The following is a 22,667-nucleotide window of genomic DNA, read 5'->3' as shown; positions in this document are numbered from 1 at the left end:
TCATTGCTGGTAAAGACTGTCATATGAAGAGAGGAAACGGCTGACAGCTTCAGCAAGACAGAATCAGGGTGACCGTACATTACACGGCGCTTCTGATTCCAAGGTCAACGCCGTTCGTCATTCTGAGACCTGTTTAGGCGCTCTGAACAGAATGTGCGCCTTTGGCAACACCGCTCTTGGGCCGTCACCTGCCCTCACCATTTCGGCATTCTCCCCCACCACACACACACACACACACACACACACACACACACACACGAGAGAGAGAGAGAGAGAGAGAGAGAGAGAGAGAGAGAGAGAGAGAGAGAGGTGGGGGGGGGCTCAAATTATTATGAATTCTTCGCATCAAACCTGTTTACCAACAATACGAAACGATTCTGAGAGACTAGTGGAGTCCACTCACAACAGCCTTCGGAAGCAGTGGCAGATGATACTTCTTGTTCACTAGTCTCTACCCCTACTACTATCTGAAACTGTTAAAAAAATAGGAAATATTTACACGACTTTTATCAAAAGAGATTACCAGTTGTATACATGTTGCCTCAGTCACAATAACTTAATAACTAGTGCTGACATTACTCGAGGACCATGAGCACAGTAGTTACCGCGACCGTTCATGTTCTTATGAATCACAGAACATGGCCACTGATATTTGTTCAATACACATTCTGGCCTTTCTTATGTCATACATTCATTGACTTTCAATCACAGTCAATACACTTCCTTACAGTAAAAGTTGGAAATTTTCTAAAATCGCTAGCTTTGTGAAAAAGCAGTAAACCATATTTCTTAATGTTTATTTGGTGTCCTACGATGTGATGGTAACCTCTCCGTGCAATAAAATAATGGCCAAGATTTGGTGGTAGTAAAACTGGCCAATATTATTACGAATGCTGGTGGTTATAACACCGACATCATGTTAAGTAAACGTCATTGGCTGTGTACAAGAGTCTTATACAGAAATGAACACAGTTTCTTCTTGTTTCAGAATCTCCTCGCTACAATGACTTGTTTCGCACTCTTCACTTAAGACGCACTGGATGAGTTGCACAAATATGGCGTAAGCACAGTACAACGCCTCGCTGACGTATGTGTTCACTCATCGGACGCATAGTGGAAAATTCCTCGCACATTCTGGCGACACGTTGTCGCCTAGCAGGAGTCTGCTGACGCATTACGTTCTTGCCCCCCAACCCACGCTGGGCTGCTTTCACAGCAGTGGACACACAGAGGTGATTATTTGACGAATACACCAACATGGAAGCTCCAGTGTGGATCTAATCGGCGCTACGCTGCAGGAAAACGATAATTAACACACCGCTTGCTTAGCACGCAAGAAGACACCCAAGTGTCACACACTCTGCAGACATGGCGCCGCAGTCACAGCCCGGTCGTATGTTTCCCGTCTGTGAAAGAAACCCGACAGGGTGTTTCGCCACAGTGGCGTTTTCACAACGTGTTTATGTCAACATAGTAGCTGATAAATGAGATTCGAGGAATTTTACTCGTAACTGTAAATTACAAAGGACGCCGAAGAATGAAGCAGTTCAAGTACACTAACACCACGCGAAATTGTAATGGTTACTCCGTAAATACTGCGTGGGTATCCACAAGGAGCTGTACCTGTGTCACCGCTGAGCGTTACAACGCGCGTAGAAATTAAATATGAACCACAAAACAGTACGGGGGACGAAAAGTAAGAGTGTTATTTAACGTGAAAGAGGATACCGCATATTTACATTCACATTGAATATAAGGTTGAAAATGAAAAATGAACAATAGCAGCATCTGTGCGAAAACACTGCCATCTAACGAGAGAAGTACCGCCAGTTCACTGACGTAGCTCACTGAGCATGCGCTGACGAAACCAAAACACTGTCCAAAAGTTTCTGGCGGCAGGCGCGGCGCACAGTTCGACGACAAATCATTCATCACCTGCACAGCTGACAATTCACCGCCGGTACACTGCAAACATCTCCAAAGCCACTCGCGTCCGAAACGTCACCACCACTCACACCGCCGGCCAAGTCACGTGTCGCCAGAGGAGACAGCGAGAACGGAACGCATCACAAGAGAGACACTAATGCAACACTTCCTGCGCTATCATCGAGAAGAGCTTTATTTCGGGATACTCACACAGAACATTTTGTACTCTACATCCTGGTAAACGAAATACGAGGAGTGCGGCTGCGGGTTGTAGTTTTCGGAGCAGTACCACATGCGGCGGGCGCGCGTCTCCCTCGTGTCCGGCTTTCCCACCCTCCCGCTAGCGCTCCCGTCAGGCCGTGGCGGCGGTCAGGCTCGCACAGTGCACCGAATCGTGACGGCGAGCTCCGACGGCGGCGGCGTGGCGAGGCGGCGCTGCGAGGCGAGTCGGCGCGGGCGCGGGCCGCGTCGGTTTGCGATCCGGCTGTGTCGCCGGCGCTGCCGCTGCCGTCTCCGCCCGCTGCGCGCCGCGTCGCACGCGACTGGAAGTAATGAGTGGGGCAGGAGGCGGGCCCGGCCGGCTGGGCTGGCGCTGCCGCCGCGGCTCAAACTGCGCAGTAGCCTGCCGCTTAGGCAGCCCGCCGCACGCGGCCGGCGGGCGGTAGGCGGCGTGCTGCGACCTGGCCGAGCATCTCGCGAGCGCCGTCGACACGCGGCCGCGCTATAAATAGACGCGACGTGCCGCCGTACGCACTGCTATCCTGCATGCACGACACACTTTCTCACAGCTCTGCCTCACTAAACCACCACCGACATAACGGCTGCACTCGCATTTCTCCCACGTGCCTATCGTTGTGGCCCCGAAGTCCGAAGAAATATGAAGATCTTCACGTTACTCTACTAGGGATGGGGAACACCGACCGGTTAAAATCGATACCGGTATTTTACTTCTGAATAACCAATATTTTTCGGTATTTGTTTGGTCTCCGTTATAACAGGTGTTTTTTACTGACAACAGAGTAAAAAACAGGAATATCAATTAGCCCTAGCAGTAGTGTTAGATTTTTTCGTTTTTAAATGAACTTTTTTGAAAAAAGGTAATTTGTATTCGTAAAATTTGCGCTGGCCTGAAATATCACGTTATTATAAAACATAGAAAAAACGATCAGCGCTATTTTAATAGCAATGCCGACAGAACCGAGCGACGAACACATGGCGTAAGAATTGGTACAGCATTGATGAGACAATAATGTCCCTGTTGCTGTGTCGTAGCTTAAGAGACCCCAACATGCAGGGTGCAAGAGACTTACCGCCCCCCCCCCCCCCCACCTGATCCATAGGGCAATTTCTCGCTGTCGTCGCCGGGCATCCCTTGTACTGCAGTCCAAAATATTTTTACAAAATGACGTAGCAATGAAGTACAATGCTTCATTTTCTTTAAAATGATTAAATACCTGTCTGGCGTTTCTAAGAAAAAATAAAATGGAAAGGAAATTATGCTAACAGTAATAAATTAAAAACTTAATCACAATTCGTTCATACTATACAATAAGAATAGAAAGTAACTTATCTCCTGCCTTTGTTTACATAATACACCTTTATCTGCAAAAACATTGTTCTTCAACCTCAGTTTTCACCCTTTAGCACTGACTATTCCTAATGCTCAAACACTGATATTCTTCTATTTCTACGTTTATTACTCGAGATAAGTTTTTTTTAAAAAAAAGTAAAATCGGTTATTTAAGAAACTGGTTAATTTGAGAGGGGTTTTACAATTAGGTTAAACTGGGGCGTAAAAAAAACCAATGCAACCGAAAACCGGTTGTTTCGGCCATAACCAACATCCCTACATTCTATCCTGAGGAAATCTCTTCATCACTGCGTAGGTACTATTGGGTTGCCATTTCTTTTGTAGAGAAAGGAAACTTTTTCATGGACATTTTTTACACATTTACGTCTTCAACCTTATTGCTTCATATCACTGTCGCATTTTCAAATTGTTCCAGCTTTAATTAGGCATGCACTGTCATTTTTCAGTGGGTTAAAAGCTCTTTGCAAGAAATGTCAAAATTTATTACACTGTGAAGCTTTGATTGTGTGCGTTTCTAGTGAACACCTGTTCCTATCAGTAGTCCACTTGTTCATCATAGAAAACTCTCATTCCACAAAAGCGTTTGAAACTGGTATCCTTAGTATCACACACACGAGTGGAGAGACATTTGTCACTTTTCGCTGAGGCACTAGTGTGAAGAATTTCAACGAATTAGACACAACACCACCATCTCTAGCGACACAGTCAGTAAACGTAACTTTCATATCACAAACATTCTTCATATAGCTGATCCAGGCTGACTTGATCTTGTACACTGAATATTTCCACTTCAAGTTCGAATTCACAATATTCTATTTCCCCACTCAAAGGAAGAGATTCCAACATTACATACTTATTACTAGCCGAGTGATCATAACGGGTTTCGAAATATTTCAAAAAGTGTCATAGAAACAATAAAATACACTTGAAACCTTATTAAGGAATGTTTATGAAATATCTCTAATTTCTTGGTCTCTCTCTCAAATAGAATTTATCGTTCTTTCTTTGTGAGTTCTTACAGGTTATTCACAGACTTACGTCATTCAATAACACTTAGCTCCTTTTTTCCATGTATTTTGATACTGATTGCTTTTGACCTCAAAATATTTAGACACTTATGTGGACTGAATACTTGCTTTCTCCTTATGGTGCCTGAGACCAAACTGTCCGCCATGTGAAATGTCGAATTCCTTCCTACACAACGTACAAACAGCATGTGTATCAGAAGCTGAACCTGGTCTAACCCACATGAAATTGTCTTCCCATTTCTTTAAAAGCACTTGACTATACTGCTGTTAATTGTAAGTTTCTTCTTAGCTGGTTAATTATTGCGATTCTCGAACAAAATTAAATGAAGCAAACTAGGGTAAGTAATGTATGGATTCAAAAATTATCACTGCAATGGAGTTTACGAACATGTGTATAGCATCACACGGAAATTAAGTTGTCGACAACACTATCGACTGTGCGATCTAGTGATCTTAAGTACCAAGCTACACATAGACCTCCTTAAAATCTGTGTTAGAACGGTAATAATAAATATAATCAAAGTAATGCGCATTTTTGTTATATGGATATCAAGGGGAAGGACTATGTTTGGTCTACGATAGGCCAGCGCCAAATATTAAAAAGAACGGAAGAAAGTGCTGTATGGAGAAATAAAAAACGTAAGGCTAAATTAACAGAAAAAAGCGTAAGAATACGGGGAACAGCCTGGCAACCTTAAACTACTGCAACTTATATCCACTTTAGCTTGCTTATTGTAATGAAGGCTTTTGTCTGTCTCTGTAACTTTCACATCCCACGCTTCTCTCCGCTAGTACACTGACGATTCCCTTATAACACCGGATATGTCCTCTATCAACCGATCCTTTCTTTTGTTCACGTTTTACCACAAATTTCTTTTTACTCCAATTCGGTTCGGTATTTTCTCTTTACTTATACGATCTATCCATCCGATCACCAGCTTTCTTATGTAGCACCACATTTCGAAAGCTCGTACTCTTGTCTGAACTGTTTTTCACCCAGGTTCCACTCCCGTACAAGACTACACGCCACACGAATACTTTCTGAAAAAAAACTTCAATTTCTATTCGATGCTAATATATTTCTATTTTTTAGGAACTTTTTTCTCGCTTTGCCAGTCTTCATTTTATATCTTCCCTACCTATTACGGCCTTCCTTAGTTATTTTTCTGTCCTAATAGAAATAGTTGTCTATCAAATTCCGCATCTCATGTCCTAATCTAATTCCCTTTGATAAGTAGAAGATAAACATAGGGGGGCTTCTTAGATCTAACTGCAGCCTACGATAACGTCTGGCGTGACAAGCTCCAGCTCGAACTTATCAGCACTATTCTGTATCAGAAACTGATCACTAACTGCTGAACAATAGACACTTCCAGCTGCTCTCAGAAAATTTTAAAAGCAGAATTCACGAACTAAATGACTGTATCGCAAGACGTTCTGTTCTGGCACCACCCCTTTTTAATCTGTATACACACGGCCTTCCAGAAAAAAAAGTCAACGAAATTTATTTACGCTGACGATCTTGCTCTGATCGCTCAGGATGGAAGCTTTAGGGAAACTGAAGCAACAAAAGCATCCGACCTACAGACATTGGATTAATACTACTCTCCGACCGAATCCTCAGAAGATTGTGGTATGTCAACCGATCGCCTACAAAATAAACAAGCAAACTACAAACCTAACATCTCATTTAGAGATCAGACTCTCCAGTACTGCAACATTCCAAAATACTAAGGTGTGACCCTAGACAGGTCTGGGATATACAAAATCCATCTCTGGAATCTGGCAGTTAAAATCAAAACTCCGAACAATATACTCCAGAAGTTAATAAGAACTGTCTTGGGTGCCCATTGCAACAGTCCTCTGATCATCAGCTCTAGTTCTTTCATACTCAGTCGCAGAATACTGCTATTCTACCTCGCTAGACAGTGCTCACACTAAAATAATCGACACACAGCGCAGTCAAGCAATGCGCCTCACCACAGGGTGTATTCGCACCACGAACACGCACGGGCTACCTGTTCTTCGTAATATTTCACAACCATCTTTAAGAAGACCGCAGTCGTTACTGAACGTGAGTACAAAAGCCAACCCAGAATCGCCAATTCACACTGCAATTTCATTATCAACATAGCCCAGCGACTGACGTCTACAAAACTATTGTGGCACAAAGCAGTCAGCCTGCCGGACAGTAACTCCAACATGAAAGAGGCTTGGGACAATTAATGACAAGGCAATCTTCCGTGAAGCATCACCAACTAATCAAGACTCCCTCAGGGCCACAAGCAGGTTTCGTCTACTCCGTCACCGAGCGGGGTAGCGCAGTGGTTAAACACTGGACTCGCATTCGGGAGGACGACGGTTCAATCCCGCGTCCGGCCATCCTGATTTAGGTTTTCCGTGGTAGCGCAGTGGTTAAACACTGGACTCGCATTCGGGAGGACGACGGTTCAATCCCGCGTCCGGCCATCCTGATTTAGGTTTTCCGTGATTTCCCTAAATCACTCGAGGCAAATGCCGGGATGGTTCCTCTGAAAGGGCACGGCCGACTTCCTTCCCAATCCTTCCCAAATCCGATGAGACCGATGACCACGCTGTCTGGTCTCCTTTCCCAAACCAACCGACCAACCGTATACTCCGTCGACACTGATGCACAATGAATCGGATCGGAACTAACGGAGGCAGATATGGGGCACTGCGCTCCAAGGGGGATGGAAGTCCTCCACTGAATGTGACTGCAGTGAGGAGCAGCAAACAGTACATCACATAACATTTGACTGTTCCCTCCTTCAGATCATTAAAAGGTACAATGGAAGACCTTCACAATTTGTCTGCCGAAGCTTCTGACTGTATTTCAAACCTGGACTTGGAGCTATGAACCCATTAAGAAATTTGAGATATATATGACGTAAATACTTGTGTAGTATCTCTCATGTCATCAGACGATAGATAAATAAATAAATAAATCTATTGCATAACATTCGGCACACACATGTCTAGCTTCTCTTGAAGGCCCTATCCATTCCGTTCAACTGATCTTTCAATTCCTTTGCCGCCTCTGAAAGAATTCCAATACCACCGAAAAATCTTACAGTTTTTGTCTCTTCTCCCTGAACTTAAACTCATTTTCTAAATTCTTCCTTGGTTTCCTTTGTGTTCTCTTCTATGTACAGACTGAATAACATGAGGGACACGTGGCAGCTTTGTCTCACTCTCTTCTCAACTGATGTCTCCCTTTCGAGCCCCTAGACTAAAACTAATGTATAGTTTAATTTATAAGACGGCTCAATATTGTGCACCTGTGCTGTTGCGACGTAGTCTTACGTCGAACCGACGCCAAACATCGTCTACTTCTCTCCGGTCAGTCTAAAGTCGAAACAATACGCACTTAACAACATTACAACAGTGAATTCCAAAAATAAGTTCATGCATGAGGATAATATTGCCGTGCCAAAGTTTAACCGCTGTAAGTATCAAATAACGATGCTGCGAAAGTACTTCCGGTGCTGAAAAAACAATTATTATTGTAGACTGGGTAACATTGTATTAAAGCCCACTGTGAGACGTGCCCACAGTAAAATAAAATTAATCGAGGAGAGCAATTAAACAAAAATGTATGGATACCTGTGATGGAGGTGTACTGTTACAAGAAATGTTTATATAACGATAGTCTCCATTCTTGAGGGGGAAACTACTGAGAGCCCGAAGCTGATAACATTACAGGGAATACACCTGAGACAACTACAAGTGGCTTTTTTTATATTCTTAGATCTTCAAGATAGTCAATAATATATTAATTTCTGGTCTGGTTACAGGGAGATATGTAATTTACTTTTAAGGCCTTTACAAATACTGAGGCTGTACGGTGAACGTTTGATAAAGAAGCTTTATCCTCGAAACTGATGACACAATAAATAACCCAAATGTAGCTGAACAAGATTTATTCTCTGAAACTTAGTGTGCTCATCAAATGCGTGGCGAACAACTGTATGCTCTCTCCTTGTTCTAGGAATCTATACGCCTGAGGGCAGTGACAAATCCAGAGGCGGATTAGAGGCACTACTGTACACTTCTCTAGTTGCATTTAGGTTCGCAGCCATAGGGCATTTCATTTGCCTTAACTTCGACCACTGATCCTCTCCAGAACTCAAAGCCAGTACCTGAATAACGAATTAGGGAAACTTAACATGTCTGCTGCACCCGACAATTCCCTTCCCTAAATTCTCATTTGTCCTGATAGCCAGAACATTCCCTTGCTTCCGTATACATTGAAGAAAATCAGCCTGGATAGGCTGGATGGGTTTCAAACAAATTAATGATGCACCTGCCCCGGCGGCGAACTGGATCCTTCTGTCCAATAACGGGAATTTTTTTTAACCTCCTTTCTGTTTCTATTGTTTTTCTTTTACACTATCGACTAGCAAGCTAGCCCGAGGTGGGGTCTCTGACATTTAACTTTCAAATGTCACGCTAATCTGAAGATGAAGACAGTGGAATGACACTGATATACTTCTGTTTCGACTGGGGCTTAGTACGGAAGTGCTTTACGCAACTAAATTACGAACGCCATCTTTATATGAGCAATGTATTGTGAAAACATTTACGCATAGTAAAATTAGACTGTGAAATGTATTAATTCGAGTGTGGGCTAAGTAACATATTTAGTCAAGACAAATCCTTAGAGCGTTACAGAAGGTAAAGAGATAAACTAAAAGCCGCCAAAGCTATCTGGATGGATTAATTGGTTTCTATGTGAGAAGGCGAGATAAGAAAAGAAACATGAAAAATACAAGGCGCCAGGCCACGACATACTACATTTTACATTCAGCAAAAAGCGTAACTAATAGTTTTACCAGCTCATATTTATTAAAAATTTCTTTGTAGCGAAGAGTCGCACGAGACTGAAAAAGTGTTCTAGTCACCATAGTTGGCAAAAGACCTAAAACAATATTTGTACAGAATTCCAAACCAATATTTTTAACACTCGTCTGTTGCAGGATTCTAGAACATATTCTAAGCTCTAGTTTAATGGCATTCCTCGAGGACACGAAGCTTCTCTCGAAGAAAAAGCACATGTTCGGGAATAGCCAATTTGTGAAAAACAGTTCTCCTTCCACAAGCGGTATCTCGCGGATAGTGGACGCAAGTCAAGAGGTAGATTCTCTCTTCCTGAATTTCTGAAGTCGTCAACCACTTAACCACAATGCAGATTGGTGTGCCTCAAGAAAGCGCAGTAGAGCCTCCAAGTGTTCTGAATACGCAATCGATTTATCGGATAGGATCAGCAGCACACGCAGATCGTTCTCTAATGATGCTGTTGTCAACAGAATAGTAGCGTGACTGCATTATAATCCAATACAATAATTACTGCGCGAAAATGCAGAATTACTTCCACTAGGTGTAATGAACGGCTTCTCTCACTGAATGCTGACAAACACAAGTAATGCCAAGGGCACTAATAAAGGATCCAAACAAAGCGTTAGTCCTACACTTTTGGAGTGTATCACATCGCGCAAATACCTAGTGTTAGCACTAATAAGCAATGTAAAATGGAGTAAGTACGTAAAAGGTATTGTAAGAAATAGTACGGGAAACGTAGTTTTTCGCGCGGCCGTTTTCGTACACCATCTCACTGTTTTTGTCTTGCAAACTTTCGACGGCTTCCTTCCCGTCATCGTCAGGCGTTGACTGTCCTAACAGATGCTGCGGTGGAGTTTAAAATGTAACAGACGGTCGAACTATGATGTGTGTCGTCATGCAGAGGAAAGGTTAATTAAATGTTCGACCAGAAAAAGTGTATGTGGCGCAATGCTAACAGGACCTTACGCGGCATGAAATCAGAACTGTATCTGAATGTAAGAGTAGCTTGCCAAATGGGAAGTTCATTCCGACTGGTAAAAAAAAAAAAAAAATAAATAAATAAAAAATAAAAAAAAATAAAAAAATATCGTAAACGAAAACCTGGTCTAGAGTACAGCTAAAGTGTTTCGAAGTGCCCTTACTATGAATTACGAAGTAATAAATAACCAAATCAATACAAGTGCCAACTCACTGATTACGTTAGCAACTAAAAAAATAAGAGATGTAGAACGTAACCAGACTAAATATGGATCTTAATCTCACCACCACAAACATTAATATTATTATTTGCGACTACCTCCACTCAGATTCTTCCTTTCCCAGAGAAGACCCCACCACACACACCACACACACAGAAAACAAAGATCAAGCAACACACAGACACCACAACACAAACAAAAGATTAACGAAAAACACAACACAGTGGCAATTGGGAACATTATATAAACACACACAATCATTACACAGTGAAAGTGAAGTGTTCACTGAAAGTGTTCGAAAAAGCCAAATATCTGACGTTTTGTTGGATGCAGGCCAACAAAGTACAACTCCAGGACGACGCATGTAGAGTAATAAGATTATAATGTCTTAAGTAGAATCAAATAGTAATTTAAACTGAAAAAAACTTGCGCTCCACAGTGTTATTTCATACCTGGCAATAGGAGAACGACAAAAAAAGGCTATGGGACTAAACATCTGTGGTCATCAGTCCCCTAGAACTTAGAACTACTTAAACCTAACTAACCTAAGGACATCACACACATCCATGCCCGAGGCAGGATTCGAACCTGCGACCGTAGCAGCAGCGCGGATCCGGACTGAAGCGCCTAGAACCGCTCAGCCACAATGCCGACAAAACAACAAAAACAACTGTACTACAGCAACATATCTGGAAGCACACAAAACACAATTATTACATACACAAAACTTTTATGACTGGGCACAGAAGATGCTTCATAAATAAAAAGAAACGAAACGCGTGTGGCACAAGGAACAGTTTTTCATTTAGTTGCACGACTCCATCTCTCCGATAATAATTTATTAATGTAAAAATTATGACGCGAACTGTTCTCTAATCTGTAAGTATCGCTTGCAAAATAATAACTGTATTAATATAGATTAAATCCACTGAAGATGCCTTAATGTACAAGGCGAAACGCGTCTAGGATATAAATAAACACACTGCAGCAAGAAAATGTCGTTTCAGTTTATGAAACCAAGGCATGAAGACACAGCGGCACTTAACAGTGTTCCACTGAAAATGGGCGCGTGCGCCAATATAACAAAGTTTTTAACATAAATTCTTTGCAGCCCATGTCAACTTCCTGCTGTATCAAGTTCCTGAAATTCGTTCAAGCTGTCTAACGCCGTTTGTACAGGCTCCACACAAGGTCGTAACTTCGGCAAGCTGTCTCATTTAAACGTGACATGGAAGGAGGAGGAGGAGGAGATAACGAATAAGCAAAAAATTTCGCTATCAAAGACAAAAACTGTACGACTTTCACGTGCATAGGAAACAGACACACTTGGGACAAGACTAGTATTTAAATATTAAAAAAAAAAAATCACTGCGGACCAACCCACCACACAAAGTTTTCAAAGTCGCTAAGAAGAGCCTAGATTATACTGACTTGAATGAAAATTGGAGTGGTGTAGGAGTATAAGAAACGGTTCTAGACGCCCAAATGTCAAGAAATTAAATAGACGAATCGGCTATTTATGTGTGGAAAGCGTGCATTCTACAATGACCCAAAGAAGCTATATCTCCACCTTCAAAAAAAAAAAAAAAAAAAAAAAAAAAAAAAAAAAAAAAAAAAAAAAAGCAACGATACACCAGCTGCAAAAATTAGTCTAATTAGTGTGGCTCGGAATTGTTTCTTCTTGCATTGAGATCAGCAAGTGGTAGAAGACCAAATAAATAAAATTAACGAGAAACATCTTAGACCTTATACAGACTGGTCAAGCAGACGTCTTTGCGACGGATGACGCTTGTCCTGCGCACAGTTTTAACTATCACTGCCTTAAGTTTGTAGTAACTGCCATCAGTTCCAACCATCCGAGCGCTTTTCACTGACTAATGAGATGATACGGTTTGTTCCTACCAGTCTCTCACATTTCGAACACACTGTTCTCGACGAGGGAGGGTAGGCTGCAAAGTGTGGAAAAAACGATGTACGAGTGATTTTCGAATGTAAGGAAAAGTAGAGATGCAGAATCTAAACTGTAATTGTAACACTGTTTTAATCGTCACGAAGTTCAGTAGTATTCCGCAGCTGTAAATTATTTGTCAGGCTTTAACTTTCGCCTATGGATAAGTCCTTCGTCGGCAGCAGAACTGTTCACGATTAAAGAATTATGGCACTGAGAACCTCAAGAGCGCAAAGCAAAGAGACGAAGTTTCGAGAAACGTAGATGTTTGTGAAAATCAAATTTGTAGACAAACCACCAGTCTCATAGGTCTGACTTTTTTTTTATTTTTTAACCGAGTGTCACCAACCTATACTTCCTATGAAAAAAATAATGTACCAGCGTGGAGGGTAAAAATCGTAGAGGGAGACCAAGAGATGACTACACTAAACAGATTCAGAAGGATGTAGGTTGCAATAGGTACTGGGAGATGAAGGAGCTTGCACAGGATAGAGTAGCATGGAGAGCTGCATCCATGCATCAAACCAGTCTCAGGACTGAAGACAACAACAACAACAACAACAACAACAACTACTACTACTACTACTACAACTTCATGTTACGAAAATTCAATTAATATTTAGGATTAAATTTATTATACTCTTAATTCGTAATGAATGTGAAACTGGAATCAGAACATAAAGAACAGATACTAAATTTACAGGCGCGCACACGCACACACACACACACACACACACACACACACACACACACACACGACCTATTACAACGCTTCAGGGTCCTCGTTGTCATTTTCATTATGTACATCCTGTGGCTTGAGACTATCATAAACCTGCCCATATACTTCTGATAATGAACTACAACTGCTATGTTGGCAACATCCAGCAACAATCGAGCAGCGCACAGCAACAAAATTATGCTTTGTGCATTGGGCCCATATTGAAACGAATATCCGAGAAATCAGTGAGCTTCTCATGAATATTTAAACGAGCGTACACAGTGTGGGCCTAAAGGTGTAGATAAAGCTCGTTCAAACTAAGACGATGGGATGTTGGAGCATGCACGCATGCTAAAATCTCAAAATCGATGATCGCGTCGTTTAAACCCATATGGTTTCAGCGCCTCAATTGTACCTGTGAGACCTGAAATATGTTTTATCTTCCAGGCCCGGTAGCAGGATGCAGGTATGCAACTAATGCAGTAGATGTTCAACGAGAACGTAAAAGGAATTGCAAACTGTAACAGACACTGGTAGTGAGGGAAGACTAATGATAAAAAAAATACTGAAAATAATAGTAAAATGCTGCCGACAAAAATCGTGAAGCACACAGAAGGGAAGGAGGAAACTGAATGAAACTTCACAAGCTGAGAGAATGTGTGATATTATTTCAGTGATTTCCAAAATCGAGACAATTTTATAAAAAACTTGGCAGTACTAGCCACCTATCAATGTAACGTTGCATCTAGGGCTTTCGGTAAAATATCGATATATCGATATGTTTCGAAGAAGTATAGTCTTACATAAACAATAAATTTCTAACCGATATATTGATATTAAATGTCAATATCGAGTGCCGATATTTTTATTTAATATTAACATTTTTTTGCGATTTTCTGTAAATACATGGAACTGTTCTTTTCGAATGTTACTTTCACTGTGTGAAGGAGTCTTACTACTTTCTGAGCTCCCATGACGTCCAGTCTCTCTCTTTGACTGTATGAAGCAAGTACAGGTGGCACAAAGAAGTAGCCCGATTGCATTAGGGGGTGGCGGTGCGAATGGAAAAACAAGATTTCCGATGTGGAGAAATAGAACACTAACTGCGGTAAAAAACTATTTTTAACGCAACTAGTGTGCTATTCTTCACATCGGCATTCTTCAAAAACAATTACTGTAAAAGATGACCATAATATAAATGACAAGAGTGGTTTTTGCGGTGGAAGGAGACGTCTGAGGGGATATGCAGACGTAATCGGCGTCCGGCGCTACCAACAGAAACTGCAACGATTAACTCCACCACGCAATTTTGACACTACAACTGCTATGTCGCTGGCATTCGCAGAAATGGAAAAAAAACAGGGTAGTCAACATGAAGTGTTCCACACAAATCCGCTATTTGACGAAACCGAACGACGGACCTATTGGACATTTTTATTGTGCCTCTTACATGCTGTTTCCATTGTTAGCTAAGTGGTTATTGCCAAACGTGGACGTGCATTGTTTTCCTTTCCATTCTTGCTCGAAGGGGGTTAAGCAGGCAGACAGTTTGTTGATGTACAGAATATCTAATAATACATCAATACTCAAATATACACATCTAAAACCGGCGGTATATTTACAATGTGCAGCCGATATTTTTATAGGCAAGAACGTCAATGTTCTTTTCGTCGATATATCGATATACCGAGACATATCTCGATACCGGTTACCCGATATTTTCAAAAATTTGCATCCCCTCTGACCTGTATACTTCTGTGATTCGGCTGGAGTGTTGTAAAGCAGTTGTGTCCTCCCTTTAGACAAGCTGGTTCACAACTTTTGTTACTGGTCCTTGATATATATTGGCTGAAGCCACTGGGACAGATCTGACGACCGAGTCGGTCCCATGCACGTTCCATCAGGAACAGATATGACGTTCTTGCTGGCCACGGACATCACACAGACAGTTCAATCGGACGCCTACCATGTACGGAAATGTAATGCCCTTTGGGCCTTTGGGGAAACGGCACCACGGTAATGCTGCACGAGAGGTAACATATCAAGACGAAAGAAGTCCATGATGTACCTGGATACGGATAGTGGGACAGAGTTGATGTCCAACTCAATCACTACCAACATTCAAGTGTCATACCCAATCGCTCACCACACCATGATACCAGGAGTGACACCGTTGTGCCTCTTCAGAACACTGGGGAAAATGTGACCTCTTCCCAGGTCGCCACCACAGTCGCCGAAGATTTTCAGAAGGGTAGTGCAGAACCGCGATTTATCGCTGGAAACAATGGAACACCAACATCTGTAGTCCATATTTCCCAGTAACAGCGCCACTCTAAACGCAGCCATTTCTGTTCTAGTTTTAATGGTAGCCTATACATGGGATGGTAAATTCCTTAGTCAGACTGCTTCAAGTCTCCGACTAATGGTGCAGGATGAGACTAAATGTTGCAGGGAGTCCATTACTTGCACTCAGATGGCAGGTTGAGACGTTTACTGGTTATGATGAAATTGGTGCACAATTCGGCGGTCCCCCAGTGTGGTGGTTGTACGTTGTCGATCGAAACCTTCATGACTAGTACGCCTGGCCTCACGTTCCCATGCAGTCCAACATCGGGCGATTGTCACATGCCAATGTTCTACAGCGCAGAATATTTCAGGATTGGAACAGCCGGCTAACTGCAGATCCACAATGCGGCCCCTTTCGCACTCCATCAGGTGCTGCTAACTGTGTCTCAGGCGTGTAGGCAGCATCTGTGTGTCTTTAACAGTGTTCACTCTAACACCTGGCAGTGTTCATACCTCTTTTACAGGGTTTCCCACCTAACTCTGGCATCTCATATATTTCCGAAAAGAAACGAAATGTGAAAACCGCAGTTGGCCAGAGATGTACCTAAGTCAGCGACTCACACAATTGGCAGGAGCGCATAATCCCCTAAAGGTCAACGAAGGTCACTTTCAACACAAACTTAGGTTTTTTAAACCCACATATAAGTGTTTTTCTGCAAAAATGAAAACTAGAGATACAATTAGCGATGGCAGACTTCGTTTCACTGTTCTAAACCTCATAAATTCTGAAATATTAGACTATTAAGGACGGCAACGGCGCCGCGGTTTCTGCCGCAACGCGCAGGCCGAAGGTTGCCTCCCCGTCCTGCAACCTATTGTCAGGGCCTTTCACAATGGGCAGCAATGCACAATTCATAGAAGTAAACAAACATCACTTTCGACACAAAGTTACGTTTATTTGACATACGTATGTTTTTTTCGACAGAAATGGAAACTATACGTACAATTTAGAGGTAAGATGTGTTCTTGGGTCCTAAACATAATTAGTAGTGGCATATAGCCCACAGAAACTTCAGATTTGTGCATGACATCCAGCACGGAAAACACCCTCACACACAACCGGTAACGTCACGTCCAATGAACCTGATGTTCGAAGTGACCACAGTTTGCAACAATATGCTAGTGGAGATGGTGAACGAGTCAACGTTGCAGAAACTGTACTGCTTCCACAGATACTGTCACACACGCAGCGGTAATGCGTTGTTGCATATCCTCTGGTGTCGTTGCGGATTTGTGGCACACACTCTTTCACTGCGCCCCACAGAAAGAAGTCTAACTGCATCACGTCGGGAAACCAAGCTGACCACCTCACTTGCCTCCCCGTCCTATCCATTTAGATGGAAACATTGGATCCACTACTCGACGGGGGTTGTGTGCGGGACATGCATCGTGTTGGAACACATTGATAGACGCATTTCCAATCTAATGTCCTATTTGAGAAGGGGTAGAGTCTTGCAGAAATTCCCGTTAATGTTCCCTGATAAAAATAGGGACCTAAAATACGGGTACCAACGATGCCGAACCAAACATTGACACATCACTGTCGTTGATCAGCAAGCGCGCGAAGCCGGAGGAGATTTCGCACCGCAGATTAGCGAGACCATGAACTGAGAACGAAGTTTCACTTTTAAACAACGTATCATGTAGGAAGTCAGGATAACCTTGCACCCAGTGAAGTGTAAAACGACAGAATTCAGTATGGGATTCAAAGTCATTGCGTACAGTTCTTTGTCGAGTGAGATATGATACAGATCAAACATGCTACGCAAAATTCTCCACACATTATTATTACTAATACCAGATCCGCGGATCCTCTGTCGTACACTCACCTCAGGATTTTGTGTTACAGCAGTCACAACATCAATTGCTTTGTCACTGTTAGTTGCTGAGTTTGTACGTTGACGCTATCTGGGTCACAGTTGTCTGTCTCCGTGAGACTTTTGCAGATTTTGCAAATGGTACGAAGTGAAGGACGCCGTCGACCTGGGGAGCGTTCAGCGTACGCTACTACAGTTGTGGTTGCAGTTTTGTGACATTCGCCGTAAATTAAAATTACTAAATTACTAAAGACCGTTATATCGACAAACGACGGCAAAAATCACGAAGCACACAAGAACAGGGAAAGCGCTGTTGGAAACGTACTTGCAATGCGTCACAGCGAATTTTCCTGTTTGACACCGACAGCAGGACAGCATGCGCGAGCACGAAACACTAGTAGGCTTAACAGTGTAGGTAGAACGTGCGCACTGATAATGGTCTGTTTACAGCAGGATGCAGGCCAATACTTTGTACAGCAACCCTTGACTGCGCACTAGAGAAGCAACTGCGGCGCCGTTACGATCCTTTAAAAGTCTAATATTTCACAATGTATGAGGTTTAGAACAGTGAAACCAAGTCTACCATCACTAACTGTACCTCCAGTTTTCGTTTCTGTAGAAAAAACATACACGTACCATTACAAAACCTAACTTTGTGTTGAAAGTGGTGTTCGTTGAACTTTTATGGATTATGCATTTCTGCCCACTGTGTGAGCCCCTGACATAGGAGATCCCAGGCCAATTGTATTTTTCACATTTCGTTTCTTTTCGGGGTAATCCTAAAAGTAAGGTCTCCTATTTTTTTTAATAGGTACATAGACCGGTTTATTTCTACAATGGTTTACATCAGTTTACAGCTTGAACATTTAGCTATTTTTCGACATACTCACTATTTCAGTCGATGCATTTTAGTAGATGCTGTGGCAGTTTTCTGTCGAAAAATAACTAAATGTTAGAGCTGTTAACTGGTGTAAACCATTGTAGAAATAAACAGGTCTATGTACTTATAAAAAAATAGGAGATCTTACTTTTGGAATATTAGGTGGGAGACACTATTTACACACGCTAATAGAAGGTATGTGAAAAAGTTACACTGACGTCTTACCATGTCTTCTGGCTGTTTCACATTTTTCCGGCCGTGTAATAATGATAATAATATTAATAACAGTAACTGGGGCTACGAATGACATTTTCACATTTTTCCGGCCGTGTAATAATGATAATAATATTAATAACAGTAACTGGGGCTACGAATGACATTAAGTTCATAAATTAATAGAACTGGGAGACTATACAAAATCATCATTGAAGTATGATATATGAAACAATCATTGACCTCATTTGGATTTCCGTATATTATCAATATACAGATGACGATACCTCCACAATGCTATAGACATAATCTGTAGGATACTATTGAAATTTGAAGAAGATCTGGACGAAAAAGCTTAGAGACACAAACATGTAAAATTCAGAAAGTGATTACAGAACATGTACATGTCGAAGGAACTCTTCTGAAACTGCTAAAATTATTAACAAAAGAAACAAGAACTTTGAAATATCTTACGAAGTTATCATCAAAGCGTTGTACAAATTAGTATCTGGGATAAAGCTCAATGGTCATTGTCACAGCTACCAAGTACATTAATGTAGGAAGAGGCATGGCTGCGAGGAAATGAGAGGAACTTTGTTAAAGATAATATTTAAGACAATGCACAAGGCGGGGGCGGACATTAAGAAGTGGGTCAGAGGTTTGTATCAAGTCAGACTTTGACAGCCTGCTGAGGATGTGGCGGAACAGTAATGGCTACACGAAGGCAACACACTCTGGCACCAAGGCGACTAGCAGACGCTGGCATACGACCAAAATGTTGGAGAACCTTCTGGAATGTTCTCGAAGAATCTTACGGAAGACCTTCGAGGGAGGGAGGGAGAGAAAGAGAGAGAGAGAGAGAGAGAGAGAGAGAGAGAGAGCGCATCGCTATGGGAGTAACTCGCACGAAAGTCCCTGAAAAAAAAAAACAGTATATCAATACCCGGTGCAAAAGGCAAAGACAGTGATCAGCAGAAAGCAGAATGGAGCAGTATAATAGCCGAGTCGTCGGAAGCAGTCACTATAGAGTGTCAAATTTGATGCTGATGCAGTAAAAGCTACAGGACGTCAGTACAGATTCGAGGGAAGACAGATAGTTTCCAATAAATGTCCAGCAACAGCTACCATCTTGAGTTTTCGGCCTGTTAATAAAGAACATGCAATATAGAGTTTGTTTCTAGTAGTAGCAACGACTAACAGTTTATTTTTCTGTGTGTCGGAATACAAACAGCAATCATTGTGGTTAAAGTATTTTGATTGTGTATTGCCAGAAAGAGTTGCAAGCAGAGCGCTCGTTTCTCATGGCGGCGAACGGCGGAACTCAGGAACTGGGAGATGCAAGGAAGGACCAACATAAAAAGTGGTAAGGCGTACTCCTTGATTTGCAAAGAAATACAGCCACTATAAGACATCTCTCCAAATAAGGCTGAACTACTGGGAAATAAATCGTTCTTAAATTTAATCCTTACGGCTTTGTACCCTTATTCATTTCCTACGAAGCTAACAATTTCTCCTATCCGATCCAAAATCACATGTGCTAAGCATCCTTTGAGACTTTCTCCCTCTCACTCAGTTACAGGTAACTCAGTAGAGCTCAACGAACAATGTTGTCAGTGTTCTCATTGTGCCTTCGTCAAAATCTGGTGATAGGACCTGTGCCAGAACGCCGCAATACTAAAGACTTATTATTAAGTCGATGTCAGGGACGCATTAAACCAGAGAAGGCGAAGTACAATATGTTTGTTCAATATGTCATGGCACGGCTTCGAGCAGTTGTACTGGCAAGGCTGAAGCATAACAGATCTGAAAGCAACCACACAACAATGTGAACCGATAAACTACAAATCCACAGAAGAAGCCATTGCCTAATCAGTACAGACGGTAATCACAACAATGAGTAAATACGCTGTTGTGTTGATGTTGAACACCGACGCAGCACTTAATCTCTACAGAAACTATGTCGGCCATCTTTACTGACTCGGTAACCCTGACGATGGAGCTTTAGCTCCTAAACACACTTCTGAGATAAAAACCTAAAAATCGATATACAGTCAATCGACCCGTTTTTATTTACATAACTTAGCTCTTTCACCGACTGTGAGTGAATGTAAAAACCATTATAGATTTATTAAAAAAACTGAATAGAAAAGAAGAGACCACAAGCATTATTAAAGAGATTGCCATACTACGCTTGTCCGTCGTCTTCTGGGGTATTGTTGCGCGTTATGGGATCCTTATCATGTAGGACTGACAGAGGACATCAAGAAAGTTCGAAGAAGGGCAGCTAGTTTTGTATTATGTCGAAATAGGCGAGAAAGTGTCAGGCATATAACACCCGTTTTAAGGCGTTTAGCAATGCGATAAGATCTATTCACGAAATTTAAACCTCCAACTTTCTTCTCCGAATACGAAAAAATCTGCATACTCCCACCTACAGAGGGAAAAATGACCACCGTTATAAATTAAGAGAAATCAGAGCTTGGACGGAAAGACATGCTACTCAAAGTGGTTGAATGCAATTCATGCTAGTTCTTGGCAGCGTAGCTCGACAGGTGGAACTATTTATCATGACGGATTAGTGTGCGACTGTTTTTCGTCCGAAACAACTTCCACCAAAACCGATCAACAGCGGACGACCAGTTCACTACAGTGTTCTTGGTCTCTGCCGGGATGCCGACACAGCACTTATCCTGCGTAGACTCGCTGGAAATGGCACGCAAGAAGGTTCCGAACACTGAAAAGAACAGATTCAGATTTGCGTTGACACAAATGGGTTCAACTATGAACACGATAACCATTAAGTGATGGTATTTGGTACGCATACAAAATATCGTGTCACACCTCACACTACTGGCGGAGCGCAGAGAGGCAGTTTTAGTATACTGCTCGTCGACTGCCACTGAACTGTTCAAATAAGACGAAATTTGCTACAGAGCAAGGAAGCACTAATACGCCACTTCAAACTCAAGTCCTTAGTAATGCCAGCAATCTCCAATTTTGTTGTATACCGTACAGACTGCCCCCAAGAGAGCTTGTAGTCAGAACTGCAACGTTAAAATGCCCAGCTCTAAGATTTCTTTTCAGAACAGTTCCTGAAGGTCAGTCAGCGGATGTAACTTTTACGAAAGTGACTCTGTAAGATGAGCTTAAACGGTTCATCATTTCGATTTTGGAAAAGTTACATTTAACGCGAAAGAAAAATCTTGCATGCAGCCATGCACAATATTACACGCAATATGTTAATGGAAAAACGTTTGTAGACTACGTGGATGCACCAATAAAAAGGAATTACGAGTTAGTAAAAGAACTGAAGTTGGAAGATTTTTTGTAATATACATCGACGGAAAAATTAATTACTTACGTGGGATGATGGGCGAAATTACGGATAAGGTAATGAATACGATGAGAAGTACACGTCGAAATGCGAACAAGTTCTCATCCAACAATGGATGGGAATATCATGAAACCTTGTGGCAATGTCCTCTATAAACCAACCTCTCCGCAGTGTCCCAGAGTGAAGACCAGTAACAACTTTTAGGTGATCCGACCGTTGGATGGACACTTAAATTCGACAGTCCCCTTAGCGCTATTTGAGAGGAGTAGCCTATGTGGCGGCCCCGGGTTACGCCCTCTCTCTTCTCTCTCATCGTCATCAGCTACACAAGCAAAACACCACAACCTCAACACATTCATCCCAGTCATATCTACACTTAACATATACAATTATGACGACACGCCTCGCAATGTAGGTGCCCAGCGGGCAAGGAAATATAATTCAAATTAAGCAACTTCTCGAAATTTTCGGTAACAAAGTTTCCGCTTATACAGGGTTTTCGGAAATTCCCGTCACAAATTTCTAGAACTTTTACAGGGAAGTGAGTACAAGCTTGAGGAATTGAATTAGGCGTGACGCAGTGCCGTTATTAGGTAATAGTTCGAAAGGAAACACAATGAAACCTCCATTTATCACTTCAGCACATTTGTTTGTACTGAGACATAAACAATACGTTTTTACATTATTCCAAAACAAAAAATGAGCCCATACGTACGGAACATAGTATTCCAGTGTTAATACAAAAAAAGTGCTTAAGTGATAAATGGATGTTTCGTTAAGTTTCCTTGCAAATTGTTACCTATTAAC

General features: G+C 42.0%; 1 protein-coding gene across 6 annotated transcripts in view; it reads right to left on the bottom strand.

Annotated features, from left to right (window-relative positions):
• Nucleotides 1-22,667, bottom strand: part of LOC126253151 (serine/threonine-protein kinase tousled-like 2) — a 599,627-nt gene that overhangs the window by 165,910 nt on the left and 411,050 nt on the right. The window contains exon 1 of one of the 6 annotated variants that reach the window (XM_049954303.1): nucleotides 2,137-2,286. The exons of the other annotated variants lie outside the window; for them this stretch is intronic. Coding sequence (XP_049810260.1) covers nucleotides 2,137-2,220 — 84 coding nt within the window. The 5' untranslated portion in view covers nucleotides 2,221-2,286. Of the gene's footprint in view, nucleotides 1-2,136; nucleotides 2,287-22,667 lie in introns of those variants that run through there. 6 annotated transcript variants of the gene reach the window in all.

The sequence above is a fragment of the Schistocerca nitens genome, chromosome 4 (assembly GCF_023898315.1).
Source record: "Schistocerca nitens isolate TAMUIC-IGC-003100 chromosome 4, iqSchNite1.1, whole genome shotgun sequence".
NCBI lineage: Eukaryota > Metazoa > Arthropoda > Insecta > Orthoptera > Acrididae > Schistocerca > Schistocerca nitens.
The sequence above is the reverse complement of the archived record's forward strand: the minus strand, read 5'-3'. Positions and strand labels throughout refer to the sequence as shown.